Source organism: Grampus griseus, assembly GCF_964374135.1.
Source record: "Grampus griseus genome assembly, chromosome: 4".
Lineage (NCBI taxonomy): Eukaryota > Metazoa > Chordata > Mammalia > Artiodactyla > Delphinidae > Grampus > Grampus griseus.
The window spans coordinates 21,273,527-21,289,781 of NC_138997.1; the positions used below are offsets into that span (position 1 = coordinate 21,273,527).

Here is a 16,255-nt window from a genome sequence, read left to right on the forward strand (position 1 = left end):
CTTTGATCATGGAGGTTCCTGAAGAAGCCACTTGATCATGAAGCATGCAAGGCAGGCAACATTCAGAGTATGTAAAGAGAGATGTAAATGACCTCAGCAGCTTCTCTGTAGAATGAGCAGGTTTTGCAATTACAGGGCTTGATAATTAAGGGTCTACGTCCAGGATCTGGAATCACTGCTTGAGTTTTGGGATGGTTAATTTAGTGCCATCGAAAGGCTCAAAGGGGAGAGCACGGCTACTGATCTATTGACCTATGGGTCTTTATAAATTATCGTTCCTATTACAAAGGTCCTGGGTTGTCAGATGGGGAGGGGATCAGGGAAAGGGAAGAGGTAAGTGATGAGAAACTCACACCTGCTTCTCAGAATTAATTTATTTTTCAGGTAATCCCAACCTTGTTTGCAATCAGGAGAGCGTTAAACTCCTTAAGATGTACACATTCCCCCAAACAGGTCATCTCTAAAGCTAGGGGATGCTCGTGGATTCGGGAAGAGCATCCACGTTCATACCCTTCCATCCTCTTTTCTGACTACCTGCGGGTAAGTATTCCCACCACCTTTTAATTGCCATCATCAAATGTACTTTTCAGTCCCGGCCATGCAAATAGCACAGAGGAGGGACTTCTGTGACTGCGGGGCACTCACTGCACAAGAATCTGTGTGTCTGTCACTTTAGGGGAATGGGTTTTTTTTTTTTTTTTTGGCCTCTTTTTCAGTCTTAAGGAAGAAGTGGCCTCTCAGATCACTTACAAAGAGCAAACTCTCGTGCCAAGACGCTAAGAAGCAGGAGTGGACATCGGATACGGTACAGCCCACATGTTTTTCCAAGAAATCCTAACCCTGTGGTGGGAGGGCCTGTGGTGAACTCAGAAGGTCACAAATGCTAGAGGTGGAAGATAAGAGATTAGACAGCATTCTGGAATTGTTACCTTGCCATTATTTACCTCAGAGACTTTTCTGGCAAGGAACCCTTTAAAAAAAAAAAAAAAGGCAGTAGCTAGATTTGTGATAAAATTAGTGATATGAGAAGTGAAAATGAGGCAAACCCCATTACAGAGGAAGTTAATTTGGCTTTGTAGTCAACTGATCTTCCTCATCAGAAGTGAAAAGATAGATACTGCCACACATTAAAAGTCGCCAACAGGAACAATGATAATCAAAATAGTGACAACCCTATAGATCCAGAGCTGCTAAGGTGTTTTTTTTTGTCCTGAAAGATGGGAAAAGGATGTGTGTGTGGGTGTGTGCACAAAGAAAGAGACAGGCAGAGAGATCCAGAGATAGAGAGAGACACACCCAGACAAAAAAGGGCAAGAAATCTAAGTGGGAGTCTATTAAAAAAACGCTACCAGAAGTGGACTCAGGGGCTCTATCTAGTATCACGGGGTGGGGGCTGGGTCCTCCCCCCCTCAGAGGCTGTGACTCTATCTCAGGTTTTCTGAAAGGGTTTTGATTTAATGAGGTTTCTTTGTTTTTGGTCAAGGTGATGCATTCAGTGGACAATTAAATGCCATTTATTTTTTATGCTCTGCAAGAATTTTCATCTAAACGTGATGAACATGATGCGAATAAGAGAGTCCCAAGATAGGCTATCTGTCATCATTTTTGGTTCTGAAAGGATGGCAGCTTCAGGGATGTCAGCGCACTAACTCTACTAGCCACTGGGTACCATGGTTTGATATGACCAAATCCAGACCCAGGAACATCCAGGATGTTTCCATCGGAATGAGGAAAATGCTCGAAACAAAACAAAACAAACAAAAACCTCTTTGGATGAAGGTTTGACACCATGGTCGTGATCATTACTAAGTGATGTCAGAAAAGGTAGGTGCCTTTGCTACTTCTAACTTTCTACCTTCTCCAAACTCTCCACCACTCCCTGCCTAGATGATGGAGTTGACATTTTAGTAGTGACCAAACCCTAGAGATGAAATCAATATTCCTATGCTCTATTCGTGATCAGGGCTCAGTTCTTCCCAAAGGGACTGGCCACATAGGACGTAGCAATTCCTAGGGGGGACTCTCAGTTATTCTGAGGGAATGGAGATGCTCCTTTTCTTGCCCACAGCCTTGGGGTCTAAGGGGAATGCTTACTTCCAAGTTGAGACATGGCTTCTGAGTTGCAGGTGGTCATAATTCACCAACTTGGCACCAGACGGTCACAAGCCCCAAAGACTTCTTCTCTATTGAGAAGGCTACACACAAAGTCTTGTATTTGGAGTCAGTATGTACCTTCCCATTTTTTCCTCCCAAATCCAGGCATTTTAGCTATAGTGGTGGGACTATGGGGTCCTGGGACCAGGAAAAGACCTTCTGCCAATCAGGAAGAAGGCGGACCAGAGGTTGAGGTAAAGTTAGATGACTAGAGTCTGGATTTCTCTTTGGATCCTGACTGCCACACATCAGTCCAAGGGCGGAAGTGAAGGATAAAATTTTGTCTCAGCACCAAATCAACATGCTTTGTGTGACTTTTTAAAAAACAACTGGTCAAGGAAGCAACAGAAAACGGTCATGGACATCAGTGGTGTGGTTAGAAAGATGCAGCAAAAATTTCAAAAAGGATGGTCCGCATATTTACTCATCATTAGAAAACAAATGGATCTCTGGGCCTCTCAGTAGGTGGCCTGGGTGGAGTCCAGTTCTTTCTGGAGGTAATTAGGTTTTAACCTTTTTACTCTGTGAGGGTCAGGGAATCTTGTGAGAATGTTGGAGAAGCTCTAGCCCTGCGCTGTCCAAGGTGGCCACGAGCCATGTGATGCGGCTGACAGCTGGAGAAATGGCCAGTCCGAACAGAGAGGTGTGTGAGTGTAAAGCATACACTGCCCTTAGAAGATTTAGTACGGAAAAAGAACGTCAGGTATTTCGTGAATACTTTTTACACTAATTACGTGTCAAAACAATAATATTGGCTTAAAGAAGGATATTATTAAAATTACTTTTACCTGTTTCCTTTTGCTTTTTAAAAATGTGGCCAGTAGAAAATTACATGTGGGACGTGTACTATATTTCTGTTGAACAGTGCTGGTCTAGACACTAAAGAAAAATACACATCAAGTCTTCATACACCTCTAGAAGGTTCCCACACCCTTTGATACTCTTTGAGCTACCGGGGCCCCAGGTCAGAGTTTCTTCTTCATTGGGGAGGAGGTGAAGCAGGCTGTGGAGGAAGGATTGTTTCCATTTTTTTTTTTTGAACACGTCCCATGCCAGTTAACCGTTTTTTTTTGTTGTTTGTTTAAAACTACCAAAGCCATAAGAAAATTCTTCAGAAACAAACCTTCGGTAAAGGAGAAACTTCTAGGCTCAGCGAGTTTGCAGCAGAACCTCCTTGGGGTCAGGTCCACAGGCCTCAGATTGGCCGGCTGGGCCCCTCATCCCCTATGCAGCATCTTACAGGGGCTGCTGGGCCACAGCGCACATAAGCACCCAATTCCTGATCTACCTGGTCGCTGGCAGGAAGAGAGAACACCCATCAATCCAAAAGGCATCTTCTCTCTGGGCATGGAATACAATTTATATTTCCTTTGCTGTTGAATTGTCCTTCTAATTCCCCTTGACTTAATACCAAAATTTGTTTTGGGCAAAGCTGACTGAAGGAGAGGTCGGCGGTGCAGGCCGCTGACCAGGAAAAAGAAATACCTGGAGACGAAGAATTCCACACTGAGAACGAGGATTTGAAAGTATCCAGAGACTGCAAACTCTGTGACTAAGTGTGGTTTTTGTTTTTATTTTGTTTGGCTGCGTTGGGTCATCGTTGCTGCGCGCGGGCTTTTCTCTAGTTGCGGCGAGCAGGGGCTACTCTTCGTTGTGGTGCACGGGCTTCTCACTGCAGTGGCTTCTCTTGTTGCGGAGCATGGGCTCTAGGTGCACAGGCTTCAGTAGTTGTGGCACACGGGCTTCGGTAGTTGTGGCTCGCAGGCTCTAGCGCACAGGCTCAGTAGTTGTGGTGCACGGGCTTAGTTGCTCTGCGGCACGTGGGATCTTCTTGGACCAGGGCTCAAACCCGTGTCCCCTGCATTGGCAGGCGGATTCTTAACCACTGAGCCACCAGGGAAGCCCTAAGTGTGGTTTTTAAAACAAGGCAAAACAAAGCAACTCCTACTTGCACTTAAAATTCAGTCATTTAGATAGCCTCGGCCACGCCAGAGTGCCAAATCCCAGAAGCTGTTATATGTTACACGTCAAGTAACTGTGCCTCCCCAAGGTAGAAAGTCTGCTATATGTCATAGCTCTCTGTCAAAAATGGATCCCCCAGGGCTTCCCTGGTGGCGCAGTGGTTGAGAGTCCGCCTGCCCATGCAGGGGACGCGGGTTCGTGCCCCGGTCCGGGAAGATCCCACATGCCACGGAGCGGCTGGGCCCGTGAGCCATGGCCGCTGAGCCTGCGCGTCCGGAGCCTGTGCTCTGCAACGGGAGAGGCCACAACAGTGAGAGGCCTGCAAAACAAACAAACAAAAAGCATCCCCCGGCAAAATGCTCATTAGTGGTCCTAAGACCAGAAAGAGGCTTGGGCATCATCTTGTTAATCTCATTCACTTACAGATGGAGAAGCCGAGGCCCAGCACGCACGCTGCTCGTCTATGCCTCCTGACTCCTGATTTGGCACTGCCTTCGTGTCTCCCTGCCTGGAGACCCTGGATTTCATCACTGCAAGTGTTGGACTCCTAGAGAGAGGTGACATTTGTGAAGGTGGTGATCCTTTTCCTTGCTTTGCTGCCTACTTAGAAAGCGTCAAATAGGAAATTGTTCAAGGTGGTGAAAAAAGAGCAGCCAGGGGTCTCCCTTGACACATACACCGTGTTCCAGCAGGCAGCAAGCTCTTACAGCAGAACGAAACTCTGTTTTTGCATGAGTATGCATGTAGCGAGAAGAAGGGACTCATCACATACATAAATAACTCAGTGAGAGAAGCTTTCTCTCCCAGGTAACCCACGCAGCAGCATGGCCTTTCGCGGATATCGAGGTGGTCCAGAGAAGCTATTCACGCTGCCTTAGTCATCCCTGCACCTGGAGAGTCTCAATGTATTACAAAACTGCCCAGTGAAAAAAATAGCACACCTCTGTCAAAAAAAGAATGAAAACAAACAGTTTAAAAACACCGGTGGGGGGGCTTCCCTGGTGGCGCAGTGGTTGAGAGTCCACCTGCCGATGCAGGGGACGTGGGTTCGTGCCCCGGTCCGGGAGGATCCCACATGCCGCGGAGCAGCTAGGCCTGTGAGCCATGGCCGCTGAGCCTGAGCGTCCGGAGCCTGTGCTCCGCAGCGGGAGAGGCCACAACAGTGAGAGGCTGGCGTACCGCAAACAAACAAACAAACAAAAACACCGGTGGATTTTTAGAATTCACTTTGATACCTCGTTTCCTTTCCCTTTTTGTCTCTCTCAGTCAGGAGAAACTTGACATCAACAATTCCCATGCTGTACTTTTTAGATCAAATGGTTTATCAAATCACACCTCCCTCCTCACTTGGTATCTAGACGCAGTCAGGGGAGCCCTGGGAAGCAATTTCTTAAGGATTTACCTAAATCCTCCCTCGAGGTCTGACAAGGTTGAACAGAAGCATATTGGAATTAAGGTAAGACGTAGATGCTACTGCAGCCCTCACTGTGTTGGATCCAAAGATGACTGGATCTTTTCTAAAGCTTCCATCTCCTGCAGAACCCATTTGTGGAGGTAACAAAAGACTGCTGTAGCCTTGGGGAAACAGACATTTTGCTTTCGGGAAGAGTATAATGGTATCTGGTTTGAAAACTAGGCTTGCAGTCCCAGTGACGGACAAGCCCTACAGCCACAGAGAATGGCGCTAATGCCCTAGTGGGAACTTGTGAGTTCAGAATTTCAGCCAAAGACTGTTAAGAATCAGATGGATTGAAATGCCTCCCTAGAGCTTCCTTCTCAAGTCACGTGGGTCCTCAACAGAGCCTGGCAAGTGGAAGCCAGCGTGTGGAGCTAAAAAAAATGAGCAGTGGCCTCAGCAGATTCAGAGCTTGGTGTTGGGGTCTCTGGCAGCTGGCATTTCCAAGATCCACTTAAAAGAATTCAGATTCTAAACGAAAGCTGGCCTTAGACTGTTTCAAGGTGCTGAGGCACTTCCTAAAGCCATGCACACTTCATGCTGAGAGGTCAAGGCCATTAATCTCAGAGATGGAATACAAACTGGTCATAGCAGGAACTGAGGCTTCTGAACAGAACTCTGTACAAAAGCTGGAGTGAATCAAAGGAAAAACAAAAGAGTGAACTTAAACTACACATAGTCCTTAAAAAGAAAGCGTCAAAGAAATCAACAACATTCCCCAAATAGGAAAACAAGAAACTGAAATGAAACTAAGAAGCCCTAAGAGTGTCTTTTCAGTCTGTTTGAGGAACTTCGGAAGTGTGTGCCTACAAGGACATGGGAGAGAAAATCAGCTTTCGACGTCAAAGGTGCCGAGGCCATGAGCTGTTGTAGAGACGGAGAAACTGCATCCTGATGAACGTGACTTTGGGTATTGCTTTTCGGTACCATTCTTGTGTGGAGTGCCCTGGAGTTGCCAAGGTGGTCTGGAGGTGCATGTGCCTGGTCCAGTCTTGGGGCACTCCTCCCTTCCTTCCCCTTGGGTCCTATCATCCCTTTTTCCTATATTCGCCATTTCAAGATTTCACCTCTTCGCAGTCTTGGTCGGTGGAAAGTTCTACATCAGACAGTCCAACCTCCATTGCCATGATCAGCGAGATGTCAGAATCACTGCTTATAGCTGGTTCCTGCTCACCTGGTGGGGGGAAACAGAGTTCACAGTGAACACTGAGCTATGTCTTCAGATGCTGATTATTTCAATACAATTGCCTTTAATAACATTTCATTGAAGCCCAAGAGAAGGTGTTAGGCTACTTCGTAAAAAAAAGAAAAAAAGTCTAGTTAGAGACTTTTCTCACACTACATCCCCAAATAAATTCTAAATGGGTCAAGAAGTTAAATGTAAACAAAAGAAACTAATGAAGCCAGAGGAAAATATATCTTATAAGTATATATCTAAGTAGGAAGAAAATGTATCTAACATCTCTAAGTAAGGCAAGAAGTGCTACATGGAAAAGCAATTGAGCAATTCACAGATGAAAAGATTGATAAATGTATATAAAATGCTAAAAATATTTAAAACATGAAACATAAGATCAAAGGTATATGTCACACTGGGAATATCTGCAAAAATTTCACAGAGGATTGTATTCATTTTTTTGTTTTTTTGAACTTTATTATTTTTTTTATACAGCAGGTTCTTATTAGTTATCCATTTTATACATATTAGTGTATATATGTCAATCCCAATCTCCCAATTCATCACACCACCATTCCCCCCGCCCCCCGCGCCACTTTCCCCCCTTGGTGTCCGTACGTTTGTTCTCTACATCTGTGTCTCAGTTTCTGCCCTGCAAACCAGTTCATCTGTACCATTTTTCTAGCTCCACATATATGCGTTAATATACGATATTTGTTTCTCTCTTTGTGACTTACTTCACTCTGCATGGTAGTCTCTAGATCCGTCCATGTCTCTACAAATGACCCAATTTCGTTCCTTTTTATGGCTGAGTAATATTACACTGTATATACGTACCACATCTTCTTTATCCATTCGTCTGTCGATGGGAATTTAGGTTGCTTCCATGACCTGGCTATTGTAAATAGTGCTGCAAGGAACACTGGGGTGCATATGTCTTTTTGAATTATGGTTTTCTCTGGGTATATGACCAGTAGTGGGATTGCTGGGTCATATGATAATTCTATTTTTAGTTTTTTAAGGAACCTCCATACTGTTCTACATAGTGGCTGTATCAATTTACATTCCCACCAACAGTGCAAGAGGTTCCCTTTTCTCCACGCCCTCTCCAGCATTTGTTGTTTGTAGATTTTCAGATGATGCCCATTCTAACTGGTATGAAGTGATACCTCACTGTAGTTTTGATTTGCATTTCTCTAATAATTAGTGATGTTGAGCAGCTTTTCCTGTGCTTCTTGGCCATCTGTATGTCTTCTTTGCAGAAATGTCTGTTTAGGTCTTCTGCCCATTCTTGGATTGGGTTGTTTGTTTTTTTAATATTGAGCTGCATGAGCTGTTTATATATTTTGGAGGTTAATCCTTTGTCCGATGATTCATTTGCAAATATTTTCTCCCATTTTGAGGGTTGTCTTTTTGTCTTGTTTATGGTTTCCTTGCTGTGCAAAAGCTTTTAAGTTTCATTAGGTCCCATTTGTTTATTTTTATTTCCATTACTCCAGGAGGTGGATGAAAAAAGATCTTGCTGTGATTTATGTCAAAGAGTGTTCTTCCTAAGTTTTCCTCTAAGAGTTTTATAGTGTCCGGTCTTACATTTAGGTCTCTAATCCATTTTGAGTTTATTTTTGTGTATGGTGTTAGGGAGTGTTCTAGTTTCATTCTTTTACATGTAGCTGTCCAGTTTCCCCAGTACCACTTATTGAAGAGACTGTCTTTTCTCCATTGTATATCCTTGCCTCCTTTGTCATAGATGAGTTGACCATAGGTGTGTGGGTTTACCTCTGGGTTTTCTATCTTGTTCCATTGATCTATATTTTTCTGTTTTTGTGCCAGTACCATATTGTCTTGATTACTGTAGCTTTGTAATATAGTCTGAAGTCAGGGAGTCTGATTCCGCCAGCTCCGTTTTCTTCCCTCAGGACTGCTTTGGCTATTCGGGGTCTTTTGTGTCACCATACAAACTTTAAGATTTTTTGTTCTAGTTCCGTAAAAAATGCCATTGGTAATTTGATAGGGATTGCATTGAATCTGTAGATTGATTTGGGTAGTGTAGTCATTTTCACAATATTGATTCTTCCAATCCAAGAACATGGTATATCTCTCCATATGTTGATATCATCTTTAATTTCTTTCATCAGTGTCTTATAGTTTTCTGCATACAGGTCTTTTGTCTCCCTCAGTAGGTTTATTCCTAGGTATTTTATTCTTTTTGTTGCAGTGGTAAATGGGAGTGTCTCCTTAATTTCTCTTTCAGATTTTTCATCATTAGTGTATAGGAATGCAAGAGATTTCTGTGCATTAATTTTGTATCCTGCAACTTTACCAAATTCATTGATTAGCTCTAGTAGTTTTCTGGTGGCATCTTTATGATTCTTAATGTATAGTATCATGTCATCTGCAAACAGTGACAGCTTTACTTCTTCTTTTCCAATTTGTATTCCTTTTATTTCTTTTTCTTCTCTGATTGCCCTGGCTAGGACTTCCAAAACTATGTTGAATAATAGTGGTGAGAGTGGACATCTTTGTCTTGTTCCTGATCTTAGAGGAAATGCTTTCAGTTTTTCACCATTGAGGATGATGTTGGCTGTGGGTTTGTCATATATGGCCATTATTATGCTGAGGTAGGCTCCCTCTGTGCCCACTTTCTGGAGAGGTTTTATCATAAATGGGTGTTGAATTTTGTCAAAAGCTTTTTCTGCATCTATTGAGATGATCATATGGTTTTTCTTCTTCAATTTGTTAATATGGTGTATCACATTGACTGATTTGCATATATTGAAGAATCCTTGCATCGCTGGGATAAATCCCACTTGATCATGGTGTATGATCGTTTTAATGTGTTGCTGGATTCTGTTTGCTACTATTTTGTTGAGGATTTTTGCATCTATATTCATCAGTGATATTGGTCTGTAATTTTCTTTTTTTGTAGTATCTTTGTCTGGTTTTGGTATCAGGGTGACGGTAGCCTCATAGAATGAGTTTGGGAGTGTTCCTTCCTCTGCAGTTTTTTGGAAGAGTTTGAGAAAGATGGGAGTTAGCTCTTCTCTAAATGTTTGATAGAATTCACCTGTGAAGCCATCTGGTCCTGGACTTTTGTTTGCTGGAAGATTTTTAATCACAGTTTCAATTTCATCACTTGTGACTGGTCTGTTCCTATTTTCTGTTTCTTCCTGGTTCACTCTTGGAAGGTTATACCTTTCAAAGAGTTTGTCCATTTCTTCCAGGTTGTCCATTTTATTGGCATAGAGTTGCTTGTAGTAGTCTCTTAGGATGCTTTGTATTTCTGCGGAGTCTGTTGTAACTTCTCCTTTTTCATTTCTAATTTTAATGATTTGAATCCTCTCCCTCTTTTTCTTGATGAGTCTGGCTAATGGTTTATCAATTTTGTTTATCTTCTCAAAGAACCAGCTTTTATTTTTATTGATCTTTCCTATTGTTTTCTTTTTTTCTATTTCATTTATTTCTGCTCTGATCTTTATGATTTCTTTCCTTCTACTAACTTTGGGTTTTGTTTTTGCTCTTCTTTCTCTAGTTCTTTTAGGTGTAAGGTTAGATTGTTTATTTGAGATGTTTGTTGTTTCTTGAGGTAGGACTGTATTGCTATAAACTTCCCTCTTAGAACTGCTCTTGCTGCATCCCATAGGTTTTGGATTGTCATGTTTTCATTGTCATTTGTCTCTAGGTATTTTTTAATTTCCTCTTTGATTTCTTCAGTGATCTCTTGGTTATTTAGTAATGTGTTGCTTAGCCTCCATGTGTTTGTGTTTTTTATGTTTTTTACCCTGTAATTGATTTCTAATCTCATAGCATTGTGGTCAGAAAAGATGCTTGATATGATTTCAATTTTTTAAGATTTACTGAGGCTTGATTTGTGACCCAAGATGTGATCTATCCTGGAGAATGTTCCATGAGAACTTGAGAAGAAAGTGTAATCTGCTGTTTTTGGATGGAATGTCCTATAAATATCAATTAAATGTCTCTGCTCTATTGTGTCATTTAAAGCTTGTGTTTCCTTCTTAATTTTCTGTTTGGATGATCTGTTCATTGGTGTAAGTGAGGTGTTAAAGTCCCCCACTATTATTGTGTTACTGTCGATTTCCTATTTTATACCTGTTAGCAGTTGACTTATGTATTGAGGTGCTCCTATGTTGGGTGCATATATATTTATAATCATTATATCTTCTTCTTGGATTGATCCCTTGATCATATGTAGTGTCCTTCCTTGTCTCTTGTAACATTCTTTATTTTAAAGTCCATTTTATCTGAAATGAGTATTGCTACTTCAGTTTTCTTTTGATTTCCATTTGCATGGAATATCTTTTTCCATCCCCTCACTTTCAGTCTGTATGTGTCCCTAGGTCTGAAGTGGGTCTCTTGTAGACAGCATATATATGGGTCTTGTTTTTGTATCCATTCAGCAAGCATGTGTCTTTTGGTTGGAGCATTTAATCCATTCACGTTTAAGGTAATTATTGATATGTATGTTCCTATGACCATTTTCTTAACTGTTTTGGGTTTGTAGGTCTTTTCTTCTCTTGTGTTTCCCACTTAGAGAAGTTCCTTTAGCATTTGTTGTAGAGCTGGTTTGGTGGTGCTTAGTTCTCTTAGCTTTTGCTTGTCTGTAAAGCTTTTGATTTCTCCATCAAATCTGAATGAGATCCTTGCTGGGTAGAGTAATCTTGGTTGTAGGTTCTTCCCTTTCATCACTTTAAATATATCGTGCCACTCCCTTCTGGCTTGTAGAGTTTCTGTTGAGAAATCAGCTGTTAACCTTATGGGAGTTCCCTTGTATGTTATTTTTCATTTTTCCCTTGCTGCTTTCAATAATTTTTCTTTGTCTTTAATTTTTGCCAATTTGATTACTATGTGTCTCGGCGTGTTTCTCCTTGGGTTTATCCTGTATGGGACTCTCTGCGCTTCCTGGACTTGGGTGGCTATTTCCTTTCCCATGTTAGGTAAGCTTTTTACTATAATCTCTTCAAATATTTTCTTGGGTCCTTTCTCTCTCTCTTCTCCTTCTGGGACCCCTGTAATGCAAATGTTGTTGCGTTTAATGTTGTCCCAGACGTCTCTTAGGCTGTCTTCATTTCTTTTCATTCTTTTTTCTTTATTCTGTTCTGCAGCAGTGAATTCCACCATTCTGTCTTCCAGGTCACTTATCCATCCTTCTGCCTCAGTTATTCTGCTACTGATTCCTTCTAGTATATTTTTCATTTCAGTTATTCTATTGCTCATCTGTTTGTTTGTTCTTTAATTCTTCTAGGTCTTCGTTAAAACATTTCTTGCATCTTCTCGATCTTTGCCTCCATTCTTTTTCTGAGGTCCTGGATCATCTTCACTATCATTATTCTGAATTCTTTTTCTGGAAGGTTGCCTATCTCCACTTCATTTAGTTGTTTTTCTGGGGTTTTATCTTGTTCCTTCATCTGGTACATATACATAGCCCTCTGCCTTTTCATCTTGTCTGTCTTTCTGTGAATGTGGTTTTTGTTCCACAGGCTGCAGGATTGTAGTTCTTGTTGCTTCTGCTGTCTGCCCTCTGGTGGATGAGGCTATCTAAGAGGCTTGTGCAAGTTTCTTGATGGGAGGGACTGGTGGTGGGTAAAGCTGACTGTTGCTCTGGTAGGCAGAGCTCAGTAAAACTTTAATCTGCTTGTTTGCTGATGGGTGGGGCTGAGTTCCCTCCTTGTTGGTTGTTTGGCCTGAGGCGACCCCACACTGGAGCCTGCCTGGGCTCTTTGGTGGGGCTAATGGCGGACTCTGGGAGGGCTCATGAAAAGGAGTACTTCCCAGAGCTTCTGTGGCCAGTGTCCTGTCCTCACGGTGAGACACAGCCACCCCCTGCCTCTGCAGGAGACCCTCTAACACTAGCAGGTAGGTCTGGTTCAGTCTCCTATGGGGTCACTGCTCCTTCCCCTGGGTCCTGATGCGCACACTACTTTGTGTGTGCCCTCCAAGAGTGGAGTCTCTGTTTCTCCAGTCCTGTCAAAGTCCTGTAGTCAAATCCCGCTAACCTTCAAAGTCTGATTCTCTAGGGATTCCTTCTCCCATTGCTGGACTCCCAGGTTGGGAAGCCTGACGTGGGGCTCAGGACCTTCACTCCAGTGGGTGGACTTCTGTGGTATAAGTGTTCTCCAGTTTGTGAGTCACCACCCAGCAGTTATGGGATTTGATTTTATTGTGATTGCACCCCTCCTACCGTCTCATTGTGGCTTCTCTTTTGTCTTTGGATGTGGGGTATCTTTTTTGGTGAGTTCCAGTGTCTTCCTGTCGATGATTGTTCAGCAGTTAGTTGTGATTCCAGTGCTCTTGCAAGAGTGAGTGAGAGCATGTCCTCTTACTCCGCCATCTTGAACCAATCTTTGAGGACTGTATTCTTAACAGAGAGCTTTTAAATAAATAAGAAAAACTAAGATTCCAACAGAAAAATTGGTAAAGGTTACTGTTATACAGTTCACAAAAAATGTAATATAAATGGACAATAAGTATCAGGTAAAAAGAAGCTATTCTTATTTTTTATGAAATCTTCACTCTTTAAAAAAGAGTGTATTACAGTTAAGGGTACATTGAGGTAGGTATTTTGATCAACTGCACTCACAACTGTGAAATTTTCACTCAGTAATTTCATTTCCAGAATGCATTATAGAGAAATTATCAGAGATGCAAAACTATTCATTTAAGCATTATTTATAGCAGCAAAACATTGCAAGAAGCCCAACAATAAATAATATCTCAGTAAACTATATTTCTTCTAAAGGACAATCTTCTGGTTATAATCACTAAAGTGAGGTTTCCAGAGAGTTTGTAGTGCAGTGAAATTGACAGAGAAAGTTAAGTAGAAGAAAACCAAAAATGTTAATAAGAGTTGTCTCAAGTTTTAGTGTTTATAATTATTTTCTTTTCTTTAAAAAAATTTAGTTTTACTCCTAACCATTCTTCAATGAACAGATATCATTCATTCACTCAAGACATAATTATTGAGTCCCTCCTTTGTGCTAAGGCTTATGCTAACTGTAGGGATATAGGTGAGAGCGAGGCAGTTCCAGACCTCAAGGAGCTTACTGTCCAGTAGACAGGCAGACCATTTACTTGTCAATTACCACCCGACAGGACAAGCACTTTGCTGGAAGATGTACCGGTTTTATAGGAGCAGGTAATGGGGCTACAAAACCATTTAGTGAATCAAAGAAGGCTTCCCACAGGCTGCGATATCTAAACTGAGTCCTATAGGATAACTTGTATTTTAGCCAGATGAATGAGAAAGATGAATCTTTTAAGCACTAGCAATGGCATGCACAGATGGCTGTAGGTGATAGGGAGCCTTGTGCAGACGGACATCAGACTGTAGTTAAATATGACTGGGATGCAGAGGCAAGCTAGGGAGGCTGGGGAGCTCAGCTGCCTGTAAGGCAGCTTTAAAACCAGAAGATCTTGTATGTTCCATTACCCTGCAGAAGAAGTACGCAATTAAAAGACCAACAAAACATTTAAGTGCTAAAGAATGCGGATGGTTATAATACACTTTTGCTCTCATAATCATTGATATAATTTATTTCATGTTGAAGTGCAGTTAAGAAAAATATATGAGTTTCATGATGGATAGTGAATTCTTCAGATGTTTAAAAGGAGGCAAACAGAGAACTAACAAAGAGTTATGGTCTTAGGATCAGTTTTAGAGAAATGAGGTATTCCACAGGGATATACCTAAAGACTGAGATCTAAAATGTTTCCCAGACCCAAAAGTGCATGAGGTTCGTAGAAGTGTAGACAGATCAATGGGTAGAATAAAACTTTGGAAGCAGATCTTGGAAGACAGAAGTACAGTATTTAGTCTTTGAAAATGGTGACATTCAACAAAAATTCAATAAAACTAGTCATTTAGAAAAAGGTGAAACTGGATTCCTGCCTCATACTGTATACATTCTAGGCTGGCTAAATAACTATATCTCTATCTGTATCCACATCCATATCTCTATCTGTATCTATACCTGTACGTATAGCCCATCTTTATTTTGTGTGTGTGGTACTTCCTTCCCATTTATCCTCCTCTCCAGAGCCATCTGGTACCTTCCATCCCTGACCTTTGGGGAATTCTTTGATGCAGACTAGGATGGCCCTCCCCTTCCTGCACTTGTTTTCTCTGCAGGGCTGTGGCTTGCTGTTGTGTAGGCTGCACTCAGCACCACCTGGAGGAAGCTTTCACTCTGGAGGCTGAGTGAGCAGTGGGCACTGAATTTCAGCTGGATACAACCTGCATAGCCAGGGAAATGACCTCGCTCTGATTTTTAGGTCCACTAGGTCAATGACCCCTTATTTTTTTCCCAGTTGCCCAAATTTTGCCTTTGTCTCTTTTTACATTTTCCCTGTCCATGTTGGTCTATGCCTTACAAACATCCCTTTGCTATAGTTTTTGTGGGGTTTTAGGAGTGGCTGGAAGTAATTTCATGTGTTCAATCCACTCTTTTTACTCAGTGCTCTCTGTAAGCATCACTTTTACAATGAGAAAATTATATACTGAAAATTATACTTATGAGATCTGGGATCCTATCTTACTTTAGGAGACGGTATTCTAGTCTCGGCTATAAGTAACTACACATGTTACTTGGTATAAGTCACTTTCTCCTTTAGGACTAGAGTTTAAATGTCTATAAAATGAGAGTTTGTTCTAGATATCTTAGAGTCCTTTCCAGTTGTTACAGTTTATTCATGTATATGCTGATGCCAATCTAGCACAGTTCCTCATACATGGCAGGTGCTCAATAAATAATTATTTAATAGAATTACTGGTGAGAAAGAGTTGTGTTTCTTTTGTCATAACCCTTCAACATGTTGCTTTCTATTAAAATGTTTTTTCCTTAATCAAAAAGAAGGTTTGCTAGTGTATATTTAGTACAAATATGTACTAAATGGGAGAAATCACTACTTTGAGGTGTAAAGAAACCTGAAATATTCTTATTCCTGGAGATAAAAAATGAGGGCCAAAGATATGGAAGCAACCTAAGTGTCCATCGACAGCTGAATGGATAAAGAAGATGTGATATATATACATATATACATACAATGGAATACTACTCAGCTATAAAAAAGAATGAAATTTTGCCACTTGCAACAACATGGATAGACTGGGAGGGTGTTATGCTAAGTGAAACAAGTCAGACAGAGAAAGACAAATACTGTATGATATCACTTATATGCGGAATCTAAAAAATACAACAAAACTAGTGAATACAACAAAAAAGGAAGCAGACTCACAGATAGAACAAACTAGTGGTTACCAGTGGGGGGAGGGGGAGGGTCATGATGTGGGGGGAGTGGGAGGCACAAACTACTGGGTGTAAGACAGGCTACAAGGATGTATTGTACGACACAAGGGAATATGGCCAATATTTTGTAATACCTGTAAATGGAGTGTAACCTTTAAAAATTATATAAAAAATTTTAAAAATGAGGGCTGTACTGTAGAGATATATTGTCTCCCTTCCCTTCCCCCTTCACCTGCCCCTCTTTCT

The 16,255-nt window shown here is 41.5% G+C and overlaps 1 protein-coding gene across 1 annotated transcript in view; it reads right to left on the minus strand.

The window, feature by feature from the left end:
• Positions 1-4,045: 4,045 nt before the first annotated feature.
• RNF150 (ring finger protein 150) overlaps positions 4,046-16,255 on the minus strand; it is a gene marked incomplete at its 5' end in the record, with an annotated part of 246,768 nt that continues 234,558 nt past the window's right edge. Inside the window, one exon of the mRNA XM_082653167.1 lies at positions 4,046-6,746. Coding sequence (XP_082509293.1) covers positions 6,628-6,746 — 119 coding nt within the window. The 3' untranslated portion in view covers positions 4,046-6,627. The remainder of the gene's footprint in view (positions 6,747-16,255) is intronic.